We start from the raw sequence: 19,633 nt of genomic DNA on the forward strand, positions 1-19,633 counted from the left end.
CTGTGAAAGAGAGAGGTGCAATAGTCAATCTTACAACCGAACATCTTTATGGGCAAGTCCGTAGGTGAGGCATTCATATTCATTGGTCGATTTTTCCACATATTTAAACATTACTGTATCGGTCTATGTTTAGAAACTGGATGAGGACATAGGCCTACGTCGAAAATCATTAAACTCATAGCTTAAAAATTGTATTGATGGATAAGCTACAATTTTATATTAATGTCACAATACATGGTTGGCATACATACATTAAAAGAAAAAGACAGAGTACCCGGATGTACTGTATAGTCGCACCTCCCCCTATTCGCCTTTCAACCTCGCTCGCTCTCTACACCAACACAACCTCCTCTGCGGATCCACGGTAGCTACTGCAGTGAATCCGTCATCCGTAAAGAGAAAAGGCGAGAGCAAGTCAAGCTGGTCTATATTTATTACAACTAGAAATATTTCCCTGATACATAGTCTTAATTGATTGTGCAACGTCGTCCTTTCAAATTGTTTCCCTTGCTTACCAGGTGAAGACACCCAACCGACAGAATGGTAAGGAAAACTATAGCTTGCTATTCTCGTGTTGAACCAAATGTGTACAAAATCTTACACCATACGCATGCATAGCTCTCAAGCCTATCCTACATCTCGCATGCACTACGTACTATTCTTCCGACCAAATGAGCTTGAAAGCGTTTTGTCGCGTTACATTTTTGCACGCACAATTTCATGTTTACAGATATGACAATGTGGCCAACGTTGTGTTTTGTTGATTTATCGCATTCTGGTGTGTTCTGAAAAGCTATATTGAGACTTCTCAAATGTGTGACAAGTAGCTAAACCAACCACCTAGCCAGTTAGCTAAGCTATAGGCACATGAATAATGGCGCGAGCTCGAGGGGGAAACGTAAAACATCATATCGTTTCTTCTGAACCCGCGAGCAGGCAACACTAACAATATCGATAGGCTGTCACGCCTTCCATTTGCGCGTACATTAGATGCGCTTGTCACTTTGTATCGGCAATATTCCGCTTTATAACGCAGGTCCAACTAGGCTGGATGAGCACTCGTTACAACATAGACACAGCAAATGGGCACTTTTCCTGGTTGTCACTTAATTAAGAGAGCTGCACCGTATGACAAGGTGGTCCCCAATCAATACAGCTAGCTAACTCCTCATGGAAATGTGTTAAAGAACAGGACCGTTATAGTTAGTAAGTCACTTTATAAATGTTAAACTACGTTTCCAGGAAGAAGCAATTTCTTCCCAAAGATCCACCTTATCTTACATTTTCTATATATTACCTCTCGTTACAATATTTTAATTGTATTTTTACCAGTCCTGGTACAGGGATCTGAAGAAATGGCTTTAAAATGACATGCATGGCAGAAGACCAGATACAGTTTCAGTACTACCTCAGTCATATCAATTTGCATCGAGTTCCAATAAACAATATTGATATCTTGTAGTTCACTGACCTATTACAATTTCCTGTTCCTCCTTGTGTTGGGGACAATAAAAGGCCACTCTAAAATGTTCAGTTTTGTCACACAGCACGATGCAGCAGATGTCTTAAGTTTTGAGGGAGCGTGCATTTGGCATGCTGACTGCGGGAATGGCGACCATAGCTGTTGCCAGATAATTTCATGTTAATTTCTCTACTATAAGCCACCTCCAACGTCGTTTTAGAGAAATTGACAGTACGTCCAACTGACCTCACAACCATCTGTAACCACGCCAGCCTAGGACCTCCATGTCCGGATTCTTCACCTGCGGGATCGTCTGAGACTGGCCACCGGACAGTTGATAAAACTGGGTTTGCACAACCGAAGAATCTCTGCACAAACTGTCAGAAACCGTCTCAGGGAAATGAATCTGCTTGCTCGTTGTCCTCACCAGGGACTTGACCTGACTGCAGTTCGGTGTCGTAACCAACGTCAGTGGGCAAATGCTCAACTTCAAATGGCACTGGCATGCTGGAGAAGTGTATTCTTCACGGATGAATCCCGGTTTCAACTGTACCGGGCAAATGGCAGACAGCGTGTATATCGTTGTGTGGGTGAGCGGTTTGCTGATGTCAACGTTGTGAACAGAGTGCCCAATGTCAGCGGTGGGGGTATGGGCAGGTCAACGTTGTGAACAGAGGGCCCTATGTCAGCGGTGGGGGTATGGGCAGGTCAACGTTGTGAACAGAGGGCCCTATGTCAGCGGTGGGGGTATGGGCAGGTCAACGTTGTGAACAGAGGGCCCTATGTCAGCGTCGGGGGTATGGGCAGGCATAAGCTACGGACTACAAACACAATTGCATTTTATCGATTGCAATTTGAATGCACAGAGATAACGTGACGAGATCCTGAGGCCCATTGCCGTGCCATTCATCCGCCGCCATCACCTCATGTTTCATCATGATAATGCACGGCCCCATGTCGCAAGGATCTGTACACAATTCCTGGAAGCTGAAAAATGTCCCAGTTTTTCCATGGCCTGCATACTCACCAGATATGTCACCCATTCAACATGTTTGGAATGCTCTGGATTGACACGTACGACAGTGTTCTAGTTCTCTCCAATATCCAGCAACTTGGCACAGCCATTAAAGAGGAGTGGGACGACATTCCACAGGCCACAATCAACAGCCTGATCAACTCTATGCAAAGTAGATGTGTCACGCTCCATGAGGCAAATGACGGTCAAACCAGATACTGACTGGTTTTCAGTATCTGGAAACCACACCCCTACTTTTATTTTTTATGGTATCTGTGACCAACAGATGCATATCTGTATTCCCATTATGTGAAATCCATAGATTAGTAACTAATGCGTTTATTTCAATTGACTGATTTTTGTTACTATGAACTGTCACTCAGTAAAATCGTTGAAATTGTTGCATGTTGCATTTTATATGTTTGTTCATTGTACTGTATACTCATAGGCTGTCGCTGTAGGCAGCCAGGACTCGGGATGACGCTGATTTGGTTTTAATGGATTCTATTGGTAGATGGATTGTACACTCAAGCTATCTCTTTGAAACCACATTCCTATTGTAAGCAGGATCTCAGTGAAAAATTTATGAAGTTCTTTGCGCTTGACAGATAATGCTGTCATGTTGCTCACAAGCAAAATGTGTAGCCTACTACCAGCCTTGGCACATACTCTAACAGTTTTTCAATACAATGCGTATCAGGAGACTGGCTTGCCTTTTCTTAACCCTTAATACAGATGTTTTAGATAAAACAAAGGGGATGGTTTTGGAAGAAAATACTCCTCACTTTCCAAACCCAGTTGTAGTAATGTGAGTGCTAACTGGTAACAATGTTGAATAGGCCTAGACAATTTTTAGTGAGAATGATTGTTGACATATGAGTTGCCCGAAGGGAAAGATGTTGAAAAGAAATTAACAAGATCATTGTTCTTTTTATGTTTGTGGTACAAATTACACAGTTGAGTTAGGCCTAAATCCCACCCATCTGCCCTCCCACCATTTTGCAATGTTATAACTACAAAACTAGCTTTACTTCTACAACTCCCACCACACAGACATGACCTTACACCAAGTAAATGGTGTAATCCTAAACCCCTCAATCCAGTTTAATTTAATGCTCTGTGTGACTTGAAGTTAGAGGCACAGTACTATTGCAGCATCAACACTACTGTGCCAGTGATTTGAAAACACTTTGGCTTCTTGGAGTTGAGGTTAGACGATATAAAATGTGAAATTCTATTTTGCTATTCGCCAAACCAAAAGTAACATACAGTAGTCGTAGTGACCAGTCGTAGTGACGTGTCGTAGTGACGTGTCGTAGTGACCAGTCGTAGTGACGTGTCGTAGTGACCAGTCGTAGTGACGTGTCGTAGTGACCAGTCGTAGTGACTAGTCACGCACACTGGACGTTCGAGCCTAATAAGAAAATCCTGGTCTTGAAACAAATTGAATGATGCTTTTCTTGATATTTCCTTTTATGACTTCAAATGATGGGATATGGAGCCTATATGCATGCCATATTTTTGTTTGTATTGTATCCCAAGCTTAGCTAGATGGAAAGACTCATGGCCACGTCTTTCTGGTTGTCAATGATCAGTCTTGTTATGACGGGCTTTGTGGTCGGCAGCAAGTCGAAACAGGTATCCTACTTTTTGCTGTTTTTGTATTCATCACAGAGAAAATGCATTTCAGCTTGAAATCCTGATTCAGATTTGCCAAAGAGTCATCATCAGCGCATTCTGGTTGATGTGTGGATTTACACAATGTAGCCTCGCTAGCCAGTATAACATTTGGCAGACACTTCTATCCAAAGCAACTTACTGTACATAGATTTTTAGTATATAGTGCATTTGGACATTATTCAGACTCATTGGCTTTTTTCACATTTTGTTACATTAGAGCCTTGTTCTAAAATTGATTTAAATTGTTTGTTTTTTCCTCATCAATCTACACACAATACCCCATAATGACAAAGCAGAAACAGGTTTGTAGAAATGTTTGCAAATGTATTAAATAAACTGATATCACATTTACATAAGTATTCAGACCCTTTACTCAGTACTTTGTTGAAGCATCTTTGGCAGCGATTACAGCCTCGTCTTCTTAGGTATGATGCTACAAGCTTGGTACACCTGTATTTGGAGTTTCTCCTATTTCTTCTCTGCAGATCCTCTCAAGCTCTGTCAGGTTCGATGGGTAGTGTCGCTGCTCAGCCATTTTCAGGTCTATCCAGAGATGTTCGATCGGGTTCAAGTCCGGGATCTAGCCGGGTCACTCATTGACATTCAGAGACTTGTCCCGAAGCCACTTCTGCATGGTCTTGGCTGTGTGCTTAGGGTCGTTGTCCTATTGGAAAGTGAACCTTCGACCCAAGTCTGAGAACCTGCTCCAGAGCGCTCAGGACTTCATCAAGGATCTCTCTGTACATTACACCATTTATCTTTCCCTTGGTCCTGACTAGTCTCCCAGTCCCTGCTGCTGAAAAACATCCCTACAGCATGATGCTGCTATCACCACAGGGATCGTGGCAGGTTTCCTCCAGACGTGACGCTTGGCATTCAGGCCAAATAGTTAAATCATCAGACCAGGGAATCATGTTTCTCATGGTCTGCAAGTTCTTTAGGTGCTTTTGGCAAACTCCAAGCGGGCTGTCATGTGCCTTTTACTGAGGAGTCTGGCCACTCTACCATAAATGCCTGATTGGTGGAGTGCTGCAGAGATGGTTGTCCTTCTTTTTAAACTATGCCACTTTGTTTACATACCCTACATTACTCATCTCATATGTATATACTGTACTCTATACCATCTTGCCTATGTCGTTCTGTACCATCACTCATTCATATATCTTTATGTACCCTTTAGACTTGAGTGTATAAGGTAGTAGTTTTGGAATTGTTAGGTTAGATTAATGAGGAAGTCAAAGCCTTCCTCTCAGCCTTTTTCAATTCCTTTCTGTCCCACAGAGATGCGGTAAGGCAAAGGCAATAGATTGCCCTAATTTTCAGCTCTGGTGGAATCCAGTTCATTCTGTTGTTCTCATGCATAATGGAGAATGCCACTTCTTAGGGATAAACAGAATGCCTAGAGTGGGCTGGACCGAGAACGGGTTTCAAATCTACCTGCCGTTTTAGGGGCAGGTAGCAGGATATCGTACCAGTCTGATCTTTTTGTTTCCCTATTAAACGTACCAAGCTCACATCAACATATTAGCACGTCATCACTTTCATGTGTCAATGTTGAGATGGTAGTATACAATCGTGTCTTTACATGAGATTGTCACCACTCAACAACAATTTTTCCTCTTTTCTTTCTAGGGAAACGAAGCAAGTTATCCCTTGGAGATGTGTACACACTGTAAGTTTTTGAGATTATCACTGGCAACGATATCAGCTGTGGTCTGCCCTGTATGTAATGTTCATAAATGACTGGAGTTGAATCTTCATTTCTGCATGTAAATACATAAAAATGAATGTAAATACATTAACTGTTAACAATTTTGATGTCAAAAAGTTTAGGCTATGGGATTGCATTGTCTCTGGGTTTAAAGAGTGACCGCCCAGTCAACTCAAAGGCCACAATCTACCATAGGCGTTGCAGTTCACATAAGTCTGGGACACTGGTCTGGCTGGGGGAATCAATATGACAGCCAACATTGAGCAGACCAATATATACATCACCACACGCTATACTGCATTCTTCAGGCCTCAGCCCTTCACCGTGTGACCCCGTCTCAGACGCTGCTGGGAGGCGTGAACACTTTGCTGCTACGGCTAAAAATGCCCCCCCTCCCCTCATAAAGGTCAGTTTCAGGGCTGGTGGGAGAGCCTTATTTATTTTTAGTCTGAGTAATATTCCATTTTTAATTGGTTTGTCGCTCTGCTGCGCCATCCCTCCACCCTCATCAATCCACCCCCACCCCTCAAGAGGAAAGGGGGCTAATTAGAGTTTCAGGACTGAACTTTCAGGGTCTTTTTCAGGAACTCCCTCCTGTGGAGGATTGTGGCGTGCAGAGCCGGAGCTCGGACGTCAATGTTGGCCGGTGTCGAGTGTGTTCTGGGGGGTGGGGAAAAGGCGCAGGGGGGCCACCTCTGCACCTCCCTAACGAGCTGTTACGCTAGGTGATTTACGATGGCACTTTTTACTTTACTTGCCTTGAAACCCAAAACAATCTCCCTCTCTGTTTCTCCCTGCCCAGTCTTTTACAGAATGTGTTTGACTGGAAAAGCAAATGCCAAATGCTCGGTTTTTCAGTCATTTTGAGAGACCTGACTATAATGTACAGTGCAAGTAGACAAACTTTCTGGAGTTGATTTAGGGGTCCCACTTCATAAAGACCTGCCACTTTAATGCTGGCCTCAGTTGGACATTTTCTCAAACGGCTTGGGCTTATGGACCAGCTGACACAACCGCCATCATCAAAACGCACCTGTGTTTACAGAGTCACGTCTGGGTTGCGCACCTGCAGGACAATCAAAAACAAGAGACTTCGACAGGTGTCTCAAACCTCAGCCAGCCGATGGACTACCCCACAGTGGGGTATTTTGGGGAGTCTCTTCCTCCCTCCCTTCTGGGAGCAGGGCGTGTGCAGCTGTTCACCATGTCAAGAAGGCGCACAGCCTTAAATCAGCTGTGCGCTCCGAACTGGCAGGGTCTAAACACTGGTAGCTCACCCAGATCCCTAGTCAGGGCGTTCATTTGTGGACCCCTAGAATGCTAGTCAGTTCAGTCTTTTATCCCGAATGGTGAAGGTTGGATATGGGGAAGCTTCTACTCTGAGAGTCAGGTGACTCCCTGTGCAAGGCTGAAGCTGTGGCTTTGAGGACAAAACTCCACTGGCCCTGCATAGACTGTTTTTTTTTGCTTCAAGAAAACAACACGGTGACTCCCTGCTTAACACCTTCAATTGAGTTGCAGACTTCTGTTTTTCTGTAGTAGTACCTACTGTTCAACAACTGACCTGCTCAGGTCATTCAGCACCTCAATCAGACCTTTGAAGTATATTGTATTGTGTCAAGCATGGTGGTGCAGCATGGGTGCACACACACACACAAATATGCATGCATATACACAGACGGCCACCCTGTTCTTTGGAGAAATTCATGATCTGTTCTTCATCAAACTGAGTGTCTGCATCTATATAGTAGACAGGTTGTATTTACTTGTTTTTTGTACACATATTCACACAGGCACATTCCAATCACAAAAACATGATGTATATACAACGAGATAATAAACCATCTAAATTGAGGTTACAAATCAGCACATCAGGACAAACTAACTTCCCATATATTGTAGAGCAGTGGTTCTCAAACGTTTTATAGTCCCGTACCCGTGCTTCAAACATTCAACCTCCAGCTGCACACCCCCACTAGCACCAGGGTCAGTACACTCTCAAATGTTTTTTTGTCATCATTGTAAGCCTGCCACACACACACTACATTTATATGTACACTACATTTATATGATACATTTATTAAACATAAGAATGAGTGTGAGTTTTTGTCACAACCCGCTCTTATATGACCAGGGCACAAATAATAATAATACATTTGGCTATTTATTTAGCCATCTTACGTATAAAACCTTATTTTTTTAATCAAAAATTGTGAATGAGAAGGGTTAATGAGAAGGGTGTGCTTGAAACGATGCACATAACTCTGCAATGTTGGGTTGTATTGGAGAGTCTGTCTTAAATCATTTTCCACACAGTCTGTGGCCTGTATTTAGTTTTCATGCTAGTGAGGGCTGAGAATCCACTCTCACATAGGTACGTGGTTGAAAATGGCATCAGTGTCTTAACAGCTCGATTTGCCAATGCAGGATACTCTGAGCGCAACCCTATCCAGAAATCTGGCAATGGCTTCTGATTTAAATTAAATTTTCACAGAACCGCTTGTTGCAATTTTGATGAGGCTCTCTTGTTCAGATATCGGTAAGTGGACTGGAGGCAGGGCATGAAAGGGATAACAGTTTGTGTCGTCCGTTTCGGGAAAGTACCTGCGTAATTGCGCACCCAGCTCACTCATGTGCTTCGCTATATAACATTTGACATTGTCCGTAAGCTTGAGTTAATTTGCACACAAAAAATCATACAATGATGGAAAGACCTCATAGCCTTAATTTTGTCCCGCACATTGAATATAGTTGTGGAGAGTCCCTGTAATCCTAGATTCAGATTTTTCAAGTGAGAAAAAACATCCCTCAAGCCAGTCGTGTGAGAAACTCATCATCATGCAAGCGGTCAGTGATGACTAAATGATGGTCAGTAAAAACTAAGCTCGTCTCTCAATTTAAAAATAGTGTCAATACTTTGCCCTTGATAACCAGTGCACTTCTCTGTATGCTGTAAAAGCATTACTTGGTCGCTGCCCATATCATTGCATAGTGCAGAAAATACGAGAGTTCAGGGGCCTTGCTTTAACAAAGTTAACCATTTTCACTGTAGTGTACAAAATGTATTTTCAAGCTTTCAGGCAATCCCTTGGCGTTGGGAGCAACTGCTTGCACGCGCGTTACCACTCCACTAGGTCTCCCTGTCATGGCTTTTTGCGCCATCAGTACAGATACCAACACATCTTGGTCACAAAAGTCCATTTGATGTCACAAAGCTGTTCAGTGCTTTAAAAATATCCTCATGTTGTTCTGGTTCCCAGTGGTTTGCAGAAGAGGATGTCTTCCTTAATTGACCCCCCCCCCCATGAAAGGTAAGGGAGATATACCAGGAGCTGTGCCACGCCTGTTGTCTCATCCAGCTGTAAGCATAGAATTCACTGGCTTGTATGCGAAGCAGTAATTGTTACAAAGCATATTCTGCCATGTCACTGGTGTGTCGTGAAACAGTGTTGTTTGATGAAGGCATTGTCTAGTTTTTTTTTGCCTTTCCCCCCCCCCAACATTGTCCCAGCCATATCCGCGGCAGCAGGAAGAATTAAGTCCTCCACAATAGTATGGGGCTTGCCTGTCCTAGCCACTCAGTTGCTCACCATATAAGACGCTTCTAGCTCCTTCTTAATGGTATCTTTTATACATGTCTTACTACTCGAAAGTCGTCTTAATTCTCGCTCAAAAAAACTCCTGTGGCTTATTTTTCAAACGGGCATGTTTCGTTTCTAAATATCTACGCAAGAGTGAAGGTTTCATCGTGTTGTGAGATAGTACTTTTGCACATATAACGCACCGTGGCTGAGGAAAGGCACTACTCCCAATATAAGTGAACCCCCAATCAATGTAGTTCTCATCATATTTTCCCCTCTTCGATGGTCCAACGTCCCTGTCTGTTGTTGGGTGTTTTCCCGGGTAAGGGGACTGTAGCTCTTCGGCTGCATCAGATTCACAACTGTAAGTGTCCATGCTAACTGGGCTAGCGACAAATGTAGAATTACTGATGCTAGCATTGGATGTGCTCGTGGAAGCAGAACAACTTGTCTTTCGACAGGTGCAGGTGTAGTACTGCTGATAGTAGCAGTACTACCAGTAGAGTTGGTATGTGTCTCTATGGACGCGGGCCTTACTTATTTAACCATCAATAAACATCAATTTTCGAGCAAACGGAATGAGCTGCAGCTATGTTTGGCTACATAATGATCGTTAGTGGAATTCCCTGAGAGAGTAACGATTAATGTGATTGGATGTTAATTATTTGACTATGCTACCTGTATTTGACACTGTGTTGTTATTTCGCTGAACACTAGATGTTTCACTGCCAAAAATACATTTTAACCGAGGCTACTGTGAAGAAAAAAAATCTCACCCAAATGTTTAGCCCCGTTGGAAAATCTAAATGGACTGTTTGAAAATGTGAATCACATTTTTATTTGGCGTACCCCCAACGGCATTGCACGTACCTCCGGTTGGGAATAGCCATTGTAGAGAGAGAGCTGAGAGTATTTATTCGGCTGTTTGGAAGAGCTGCAGTGCTTTGATGCGCCCCAGTGGGTGCTGCCTTTTCAGTAAGATCAGCAGCATGACTGGCCCACATGTAGGAGGGGTTGTGTTTCTGCAGCAGCGAATTAAGAGAGATGGCAGCCCATTGAGATGGCACTCATCGTAGCCCCTTCACGTAAATGGCAACGTAGTCACCGCTACTGGCTCATTATCTGCCTCTTTTCAGACGCGTGTTTGGTTCATAGGTGTGATGTTGACTAGCTCGTTGGCTAGCTTGCATAGATATAACGGCTATCCAAGGGGGGACATTATTTGTTTACAGGTCTCTAGAGCAAGCCGGTTTCTAGAATGACTATTTAGACTCTTATGGGGCCAAATTTTGACACCTGCCTGAATGCTAGTAACACTAACATAACAAATTATTGATAAACCCATTTGTAGAGGTAACCCTGTTCCTAAAATATCATAACCTGGGCTTGATTCATGAGGACTCAGAGACGCACACTCAAGCGCACACTTGACTGCACTGGCTTCCGCATTCGCTTCCTTGCTGTTGTGTAGGTGTGGTCATTGGTTGTGAGGGGAGATGAGGCCCAGTGAACCAAATTATGAAACCCATGTGAATGTAGCACATCGTCTCCTTCTGAAGCTCAGTTTGTGTTGAAAACCTCTCCAGCTGGCTGTCTGACTGCAGCCCTCAAAATACCCTCCCCCCTTCTGTATGTTAGCTAGCTGGGTTTCCTTGTTGCTAGGGGTTTCCCGAGGGGAGGGCAGCACCAGCCGTTTAGCTGTATGTGGAGTGAGGGGTGTTTCTCTCTTCTCTCTGCTATAAATACTTTTTTCCCTCTTATCTATTTGAGCTACACTCGTGGATTGTATACACGGACAGAATGGTACCCGGCGCTGTCTGGTATATGCTGTTGTGCCCGTGTAATTGAATTAATGCAGTGCTGTTGGGGCCTGTATCTCTGCAGCTGCATTTTTTTTGTGTTAAACCGCTAAAGATGTTATGTCAGGGGAGGGGCTATTGAGGTATTTTAAATCTTTTCTCAGTTCGTCTAGCAACTTAAATACAAGAGTTAGTCCATCATTAACACTGAAATGATTTAAGTTATAAGTAAAAATCAGTTTAACTAAAAATGGGCTGGCTATATCCAAATTATTTTCAATGGCATCCTTCATTGTCTCCATGTTGGACTACTACAGAAGGGATTTTGGGGTCTGGAAAAGAGTGCATAAGGATCACTTTCTGGCTTATATTGATTTGTCTTCAATTAATTTTCCATATAGTGAATACGGTTCTTGGGGTAGAGATATGAAATTACCAATGCTTAAGCACCTGTTGCCTGGTAGTCTCACAGCCATCCAAAACGCCTAGAATGGGCTGCTTAATTAAGCGGCTACATTTTGATTGGATGTTAGATTTCAATAACCCTCCCCCATATGCCTGTAGAAAGGCGCTGCGTGTTTTATGTTTTCCAATTTGGTAGGACACATTTTGCAGAGAGTTGTTTCGTATGCTAGTTTGCAACGTTGCATAAAATGGAAGAAACCCTAGAGAATAAACTGAATTATGTTTTGCTAGAAGTGTGCTCTGTACACACAAGCCATTACAACTTCTCTGCATGAACACTCTACAAAAAAAAAAAGAAGAATTTATAAGTGGGCATCTTTTTTTGAGCTCCGCCCAAGCAAGGCATTTGATTGGTTTTGACAAGTGAGACGTCACTGTTTCCAACAAATTTGTTGCTACTTTCTACCATTTGACTTCACCAGATTTTCCGTCTAGGGAAGCCTAGTACTCCATGAAGCTATTTGCCCGAAAACAAGTGTGGTTTAATTAGAACAGGTTCTAGCGTTTGTAAAAGAAAAATGCTTATGTATCCATCTAGCTGGAAGCAAGCATTAATATTAACCAAGAACCAAGCAAAATTGACAAGAGTTTTAAAATAGATGTTCTACTTCTCTTTAGCCGGAGTTGAATTTAAGCATTTTGTTTGAATCTATAATTTTAGAATTAATGCTGACCTTGAAATCAGCGTTTGGAACTGAAGCACCCCCTGGCACTGAGGAAACTCCTATGTCTTTATTGAGCAATGCCCTGCCCACGTCGTAAGGTGCTGCTAACATTGTTGTCTCACCCTACAACAGGAATTCGGGGTGACTGGGAAATGTCTAATGGCCGCAAACTAAGCTGTATATGTCATAAAAGCCAGTTCATTCATAAAGGCCGGCCACTTAGCCATGCTATGCCCAAGGGAATGCTCACATATAGATGTAGAAGGGCATCAGTTTTCAGTGTAGTGCTGTATTGGCAGCGCACACACAGCCACCATAGTATTACTGGAGTTCGTGACACCCCACTCACTTGTTGTGGTACATCTAGTGGTGGGTCTCGGTTATGGCAGCAGTTGGTTCCTACTTGTTAAGCCTGTCATCATGGTACAACGCTGCTGACTAAGACACAACTGGCATGTTGAGGTGCCCAGAGGAGCGGCTCAGCAAACCCAACCCATATCGGATCAGAGAGAAACTTGGGATTGTCTGTAACTGTCAAATAAAGCTGACTTAAAAGACTGTGTCTGTAGATATGAATTGTGCCACTAAGACTGATAGAAATAGCTTGCTATTTACAATGAGACTCAGCAGGTGATTTACTACTAGTGCGAGGCTGATCATGTTAACTACTGGAACATTTATCATATACACTACCGTTCAAAAGTTTGGGGTCACTTAGAAATGTCCTTGTTTTCCATGAAAACATACATTAAATGAGTTGCAAAATGAGTAGGAAATATAGTCAGGACGTTGACAAGGTTATAAATAATGATTTTTTAAAATTGAAATAATAATTGTCCTTCAAACTTTGCTTTCTTCAAAGAATCTTCCATTTGCAGTAATTATGGTCTTGCAGACCTTTGGCACTCTAGTTGTCAATTTGTTGAGGATATCTGAAGAGATTTCACCCCATGCTTCCTGAAGCACCTCCCACAAGTTGGATTGGCTTGATGGGCACTTCCTATGTACCATATGGTCAAGCTGCTCCCACAACAGCTCAACAGGGTTGAGATCCGGTGACTGGCCACTCCATTATAGACAGCATACCAGTAGACTGCTTCTTCCCTAAATAGTTTGTGCATAGTTTGGAGCTGTGCTTTGGGTCATTGTCCTGTTGTAGGAGGAAATTGGCTCCAATTAAGCACCGTCCACAGTGTATAGCTTTGCAAATTGGAGTGATAGTCTTTCTACTTCAAGATCCCTTCTACCCTGTACAAATCTCCCACTTTACCATCACCAAAGCACCCCCAGACCATCACATTGCCTCCACCATGCTTGACAGATGGCGTCAAGCATCTTTTCATTTTTTTGGATCAGAATACCTAAAATGTAGATTTGTCTGTCCATAACACTTTTTCCCCAATATTCCTTTGTCCAGTGTCTGTTCTTTTTCCCATCTTAATATTTTATTTTTATTGGCCAGTCTGAGATATGCCTTTTTCTTTGCAACTCTGCCTGGAAGTCCAGCATCCCGGAGTCGCCTCTTCACTGTTGACATTGAGACGGGTGTTTTGCGGGTACCATTTAATGAAGCTGCCAGTTGAGGACTTGTGAGGCGTGTGTTTCTCAGACTAGACACTCTAATGTACTTGTCCTCTTGCTCAGTTGTGCACCGGGGCCTCCCACTCCTCTTTCTATTCTGGTTTGGGCCAGTTTGCGCTGTTCTGTGAAGGGAGTAGTACACCGCGTTGTACGAGATCTTCAGATTCTTGGCAATTTCTCGCATGGAATAGCCTTCATTTCACAGAAAAAGAATAGACTGACGTGATGAGTTTTTGAAGAAAGTGCTTTGTTCCTGGCCATTAATAGCCTGTAATCGAACCCACAAATGCTGACACTTAACTGGTTTAAAGAAGGTCAGTTGTATTGCTTCTTTAATCAGTACAACAGTTTTCAGCTGTGCTAACATAATTGCAAAAGGGTTTTCTAATGATCAATTAGCCTTTTTAAAATGATCAACTTGGATTAGCTAACACAACGTGCCATTGGAACATAGGAGTGAGGATTGCTGATAATGGGCCCCTGTACGCCTATGTAGATATTTCATTAAAAATGATCAATTTCCAGCTACAATAGTCATTTACAACATTAACAATGTCTACACTGTTTTTCTGATAAATGTTATGTTAATAGACAAAAAATGTGCTTTTCTTTCAAAAACAAGGGCATTTCTAAGTGACCCTGAACTTTTGACCGGTAGTGTATATAGAATTAAACATTAAAAAATTATATGGTGGTTAAATGCTAAACAGAGAACAGAATCAAGCATTGTGCACAGAGCAGCACCGGGGGAAAGGTTAATTCTGTGAAGTCCCGCCCTCATTACAGCTCACACTTAAGTCCACCTCATGCTGTTGTGTCCACGTTACGATTAATGGATATCAGTCCAGTGATTAGTGTGTTAACGAGGTGTCACATGACACAATGAAAGAGCTTAGAGTGGGGATCCGAGAGGTATGCTGCTACTGTAGCTCAAGGTTGGCCACCAGTATCAAACTACACTAGGTGGGCGGTAGCTTGGGACGGCTATGCTATGGCCAGCGCTCGAAAGAAATCGGGTAAGAATCAATCGGGGACAGGTGAATCGATTCTAAAGGCAGCAAAGGACCATAACAGCAGATGTAAGTGGCCGAGCCAGCCCGTTGAGTTCTTTTCCCCATGTGCTGAAAGTGTTCTTCCGAAACCCAGTGGTGGTGGTGGTAGCTACCCTAGAAAATAGAGTCTGCTGTGGAAGTTTTGTTCCCTTATATGTGAATAGGACTGTTTTTAATTCTGCCCTTCTTGCTCTCTTCTTTTCTATTTCAGTTGATGCTGATGAGATTAAGAGGCTGGGAAAGAGATTTAAGAAACTTGACCTAGATAACTCTGGCTCCTTGAGCGTGGAAGAGTTTATGTCCTTACCGGAACTCCAACAGAATCCCCTTGTACAGCGAGTTATCGATATATTTGACACAGATGGCAATGGGGAAGTCGACTTCAAAGGTAAGACTGATATGGGGTTATTCACCTTTTTAAATTATAACTTCAAAAGAGCTTTTGTTGTCTGGTGTCTTTGTGTAGGCTATCCTTGTGGATAACGATAGGTGCTGTTTCACCTTGAAATTAAATCATCAACCAAATGCTTAAATGTATAAGGTTTTTTTCTAGTAAGTGTTAGCCTGCAATATGACTTTATGCTGACCTACTTAAATCAGAAGTTGTGAAAGAGTTTGTCGTGCATTTTCCTCAAACACCCTCGAGCTCTTATACAACTGAGTGAATGGAATAATGACCCACTGTGTATTCATGTCCTTGTTACGGTCCTTTTTAATTGTTGGTTTACTCAAAATGGCTTCACATTGTTTTGACAGAATTCATTGAGGGTGTCTCCCAGTTCAGTGTCAAAGGTGATAAAGAGATGAAATTGCGCTGTAAGTATAACGCCAACAAATCTCAACTGCTTTCATTGTGAAGTTTCCTCCATTTTTAAAAATGATTACCCACCTTTGATACACCAATGCAGAGCTCATAAAGCAAATGTTTCATTTGATTGCCTGTATGAACATGTATCCACCTTTCTCAGAAGTTCTTCCTTCAAAAACCTTCGAAATGTGCATATTTTGAAAACCTATTCAAATAAAGTCTGACCCAAGCTTCCATCTTTCCCTTGTCGTATAGTTGCCTTCAGGATCTATGACATGGACAAGGACGGCTACATATCCAATGGCGAACTCTTCCAGGTCCTCAAGATGATGGTGGGAAACAACTTAAAGGACACCCAGCTCCAGCAGATTGTTGACAAAACCATCATCAACGCAGACAAAGACGGCGATGGGAGGATATCTTTCGAGGAGTTTTGTGCGGTGAGTCGAAGAAACAAAGTTTTACTCTGTGGTAGGGTTGCAAATTTCCTTTAAACTTTCCATAAAAATGTTCACAAGTTTTTGAGAAATCCCATTTGGAGGATTTCTGGAAACAGTAGGGATTAATCAGGGAGGGGATCCTCCAACAAGTATTTCTGCAACAACAACAAAAAAAACTCCAGAAATTTCTGAAATGTTGCAATCATATTCCCATGATCGCAGTATATCACTTCTGTTCAAATTCAAAGGTGTCTGTGGCGTCTGACAGTTTCTTGCCCCTCTGTCTTCCATTAGGTGGTGGGAGGATTAGACATACACAAAAAGATGGTTGTGGACGTGTGACTGACCTCACGGGCCGCCTCAAAACACCTTTTCGCTTTCTTCTCCATTTCTGAGGATCTGCTCGAGGTGTCATCCAGCAACGCTCTCTGTGTATTTTTCAATGGAAGTATTTTCCTCTGTGAAGCCACCTTTTTTCCCCCAACCCGAGCCTTCTGAAGCCAACCATTTGTAAGTGTTATTGAACATGAATTCTCTCAATAACCCGGTGTAGCACTTTAAAAGCCTGAAGGACAGATTTTTATCGTTGAGTGAGTGTTTCAGTTTGGTGGAGGAAGGTTAGTGTGTTTCTTTTTCTTTCATTTTGAGGCAGTTGGGATTTTGTCATATTTATTTTGGTCTTGGCTTTTTGGGGGGGGATGCGTGTAGTTAACTGTGATGTACTTGATTTCAACACAACACAAAAATAGAGCATGAAGTGCCAATCAGAACATATTATAAACCGGTTGAATATAATGGTATATATATCGTCTATCGAAATTTGGTAGAATTGCTTATTTCAATGTGCCCAATGCACGATTCAAACAATCCGATTTACATTTTCAATGCTAATGCTTTTCCTTCTACTTTCACTCAATATTTTGAACAGCTAGGTTTAAGACAGCTTTTTTAATAAGGGGGGGTGATTGTGCACTATACATATTTATATTGTCAGGAACATCGATCATCTTGCTTTTGAAGATGCAGTGGGTTAGAGGAAATAATATTTACATTTATGCACATACAAGCTTACGGTCTACTTCAAGGACAAGTCTTTTTTGAGTCACTGGTTGGTTATGCGAATAATAATCACCTTAGTCTCTTATTCCAACAAAAAGCACGTCTTCATTCTGGATGGTATGGCCTCACAGGCCGTTAGAATGTGTTTTGTATTTATTGCTTTAACGTCAGCCATGTTAAGTTACAGATGTGGATTGGTTACAGACTATCATATAGAAGTAGAGATGAGTGCTTTTGGTTTAAATGTTTGTGATATGGTAAATGTTTCATTTAACTACAGGCAGAGCTGAGGTAACTTACAGTAAGTAGGCTATAGTTGGGACATTGAGGGATGTTAAGTTGGTTAGGCTTATGAGAGGCGTTGATTTCAACGTACACATTTTGCCTTCTCGACAATGTAATTTGCTTATTTCATGAACAGCTTTAATTCGGTTTCTCAAACATTGCATGGACTCTTGCTGTGAGTTTTCGTAATAGTGCAAGGTCACAGGTGTGCTGTCCCTCTTCCTCCCTACCTCTGACCATTTTTTTTTTTTGAGTTTTGTTGAAGATGCAACCAACGAGGGCATTTTATTACAAAGCTACCAATGTTTTTTACACAGAGATAAGGGACACGCCAGAACAGGTTTTTATTTGTATCTATACATTTTATGAAATTGAAACGTATTTCAGTTTGAGGCTCTGCTTTTTTTGCTCAACTGAATGCACCAACGGGTGGGTGATCAAGTGCGTGATCCTGTGCCGCACGCGCCCGCCAACCTCGTGCCGCTGTTTTCTTCGACGGCGTGCCGCACGACGATGGTTCTTATCAGATCCTAAAAGGCCCCGAAGTCTTGTGATGTGCTCGCATGACACGGAGGGCTCTCTCTCTTGTTTTCCTTGTGCATGTAGATCCATTTTTTTGAAAAGCTCTGTTTACATATGAATCTTAATGTTAATATATTATAACATGAATGAAAATTACATATATATGGATGTTGCCAAAAAAAAAAAAGATTGGTAAATGTTGAATTAATATGGAAATGACTAAAAGTAACTCCACTACATGTACCTGTTATTCTAAACAACTATAATCTTTTGGATATTTCTGTCACTTCTATTCCAGCAAAGCTTCACTTATGCCCCAGAGTAGACTACCAGCTCCGTTTCAGATAGAAACCATTCAAGATGTTAGTTTTTTTTCTGTAATTTGTAGTTTTTTTTTCTTGTTTTTTAAAACAGATATTTGTTATACACACGGTAGTATTAGTGCTCCCTCCTTAGTTTTTTTTTTTTTTTAGGTTTGTGCTAAATATGTCCACTATTGGATGAAAGGGATCTCTGTGTGTGTGTGTTTTATTATGGGGTGGTATAGGGTGGAGGCAAAAACGGTTTCAGTCTTAGGTTTTACTTTTCTTCTTATCCATCTCTGCATGCTGCATCTGCTGTGGGAACCATTGAAACTTCATATATGAAAAAGAGAAATAAAAGATTTGAAAGTTGTTAGAGGCTGTGAATTGTGTGACAATACATGTACTGTGTGCATTATGGGGCTTCGGTTAGAACGTATGCAGTTGTGATAGCACGCTGCAGAATAAGTGTGAATGCGCTTTAATATAATGCCAGCTGATTTGTTAAAAGACCAGCAGCAAAGGGATATTTGTCCTATGAAAGTAGAGGGGGAAATGTGTTTTATTGATGATTCGTATCCCCAAATGTACAGCACTGTTTTTCATAATAGAACAACCTAATTCTATTTTACTGAAAAATGCACTCAACCAAGCAGGAGCAGAATCCACAGATGGTCATGGGTGTTATTGTTATACTGTAAAATGACCACTAGATGGCAGCATAAGACCTAAAACGTTGCTATTGAGTGTGGGTGAATCTCAAAAATAGTTTCCTTGTCCTCTCTCCTCACAATGGTTCCTTCTCTCGGGCCTTGTTTTTAGGTGGCGAAAAGACGTGTCGTGTTTATTATTAGTTACTGAACGGCTATCACAAGCTTGCCCCGCACTTAATATCTTGAAACGAGCCGAAATTCCTTAATTAGACTTACTAATGAAAGATTAAAGCGGCATCATCTTGAGTGTTGCATCTTCCATTCACATTGCCTTATGTTGCATGCAAGTACTGCACCCTACTGTTTGGTATATAAAAAAAAACGAGAAAATGTCTCGGAAGCTGGGTTTGATTTCAGGCCACTGGAAAACCATCAATTTGTAATAAGATACCCTTTATTTTACACAACAAGAAATACCCATGGATGTGTGCATTCACACACATTTCACCAGTGAAATAGATTCCCCTTCTCATACGTCACTGTTTCCTGGACA

The 19,633-nt window shown here is 42.0% G+C and overlaps 1 protein-coding gene across 2 annotated transcripts; it reads left to right on the top strand.

Annotated features, from left to right (window-relative positions):
• The first annotated feature begins 311 nt into the window (after window positions 1-311).
• LOC118389158 (calcineurin subunit B type 1) lies at window positions 312-18,800 on the top strand. Of its 2 annotated transcripts, XM_035778963.2 has the most exons (6): window positions 312-543; window positions 5,790-5,829; window positions 15,223-15,399; window positions 15,768-15,827; window positions 16,075-16,259; window positions 16,554-18,800. In XM_035778963.2, exons 1-6 carry the CDS (start codon window positions 541-543, stop codon window positions 16,599-16,601), a joined length of 513 nt encoding a protein of 170 aa, XP_035634856.1. In that variant the 5' UTR covers window positions 312-540; the 3' UTR covers window positions 16,602-18,800. The 2 variants fall into 2 exon arrangements, with proteins under 2 accessions (XP_035634856.1, XP_035634855.1); XM_035778962.2 differs by lacking the exons at window positions 312-543; window positions 5,790-5,829 and adding an exon at window positions 14,798-15,038.
• Window positions 18,801-19,633: the final 833 nt, after the last annotated feature.

The sequence above is a fragment of the Oncorhynchus keta genome, chromosome 10 (genome assembly GCF_023373465.1).
Source record: "Oncorhynchus keta strain PuntledgeMale-10-30-2019 chromosome 10, Oket_V2, whole genome shotgun sequence".
NCBI lineage: Eukaryota > Metazoa > Chordata > Actinopteri > Salmoniformes > Salmonidae > Oncorhynchus > Oncorhynchus keta.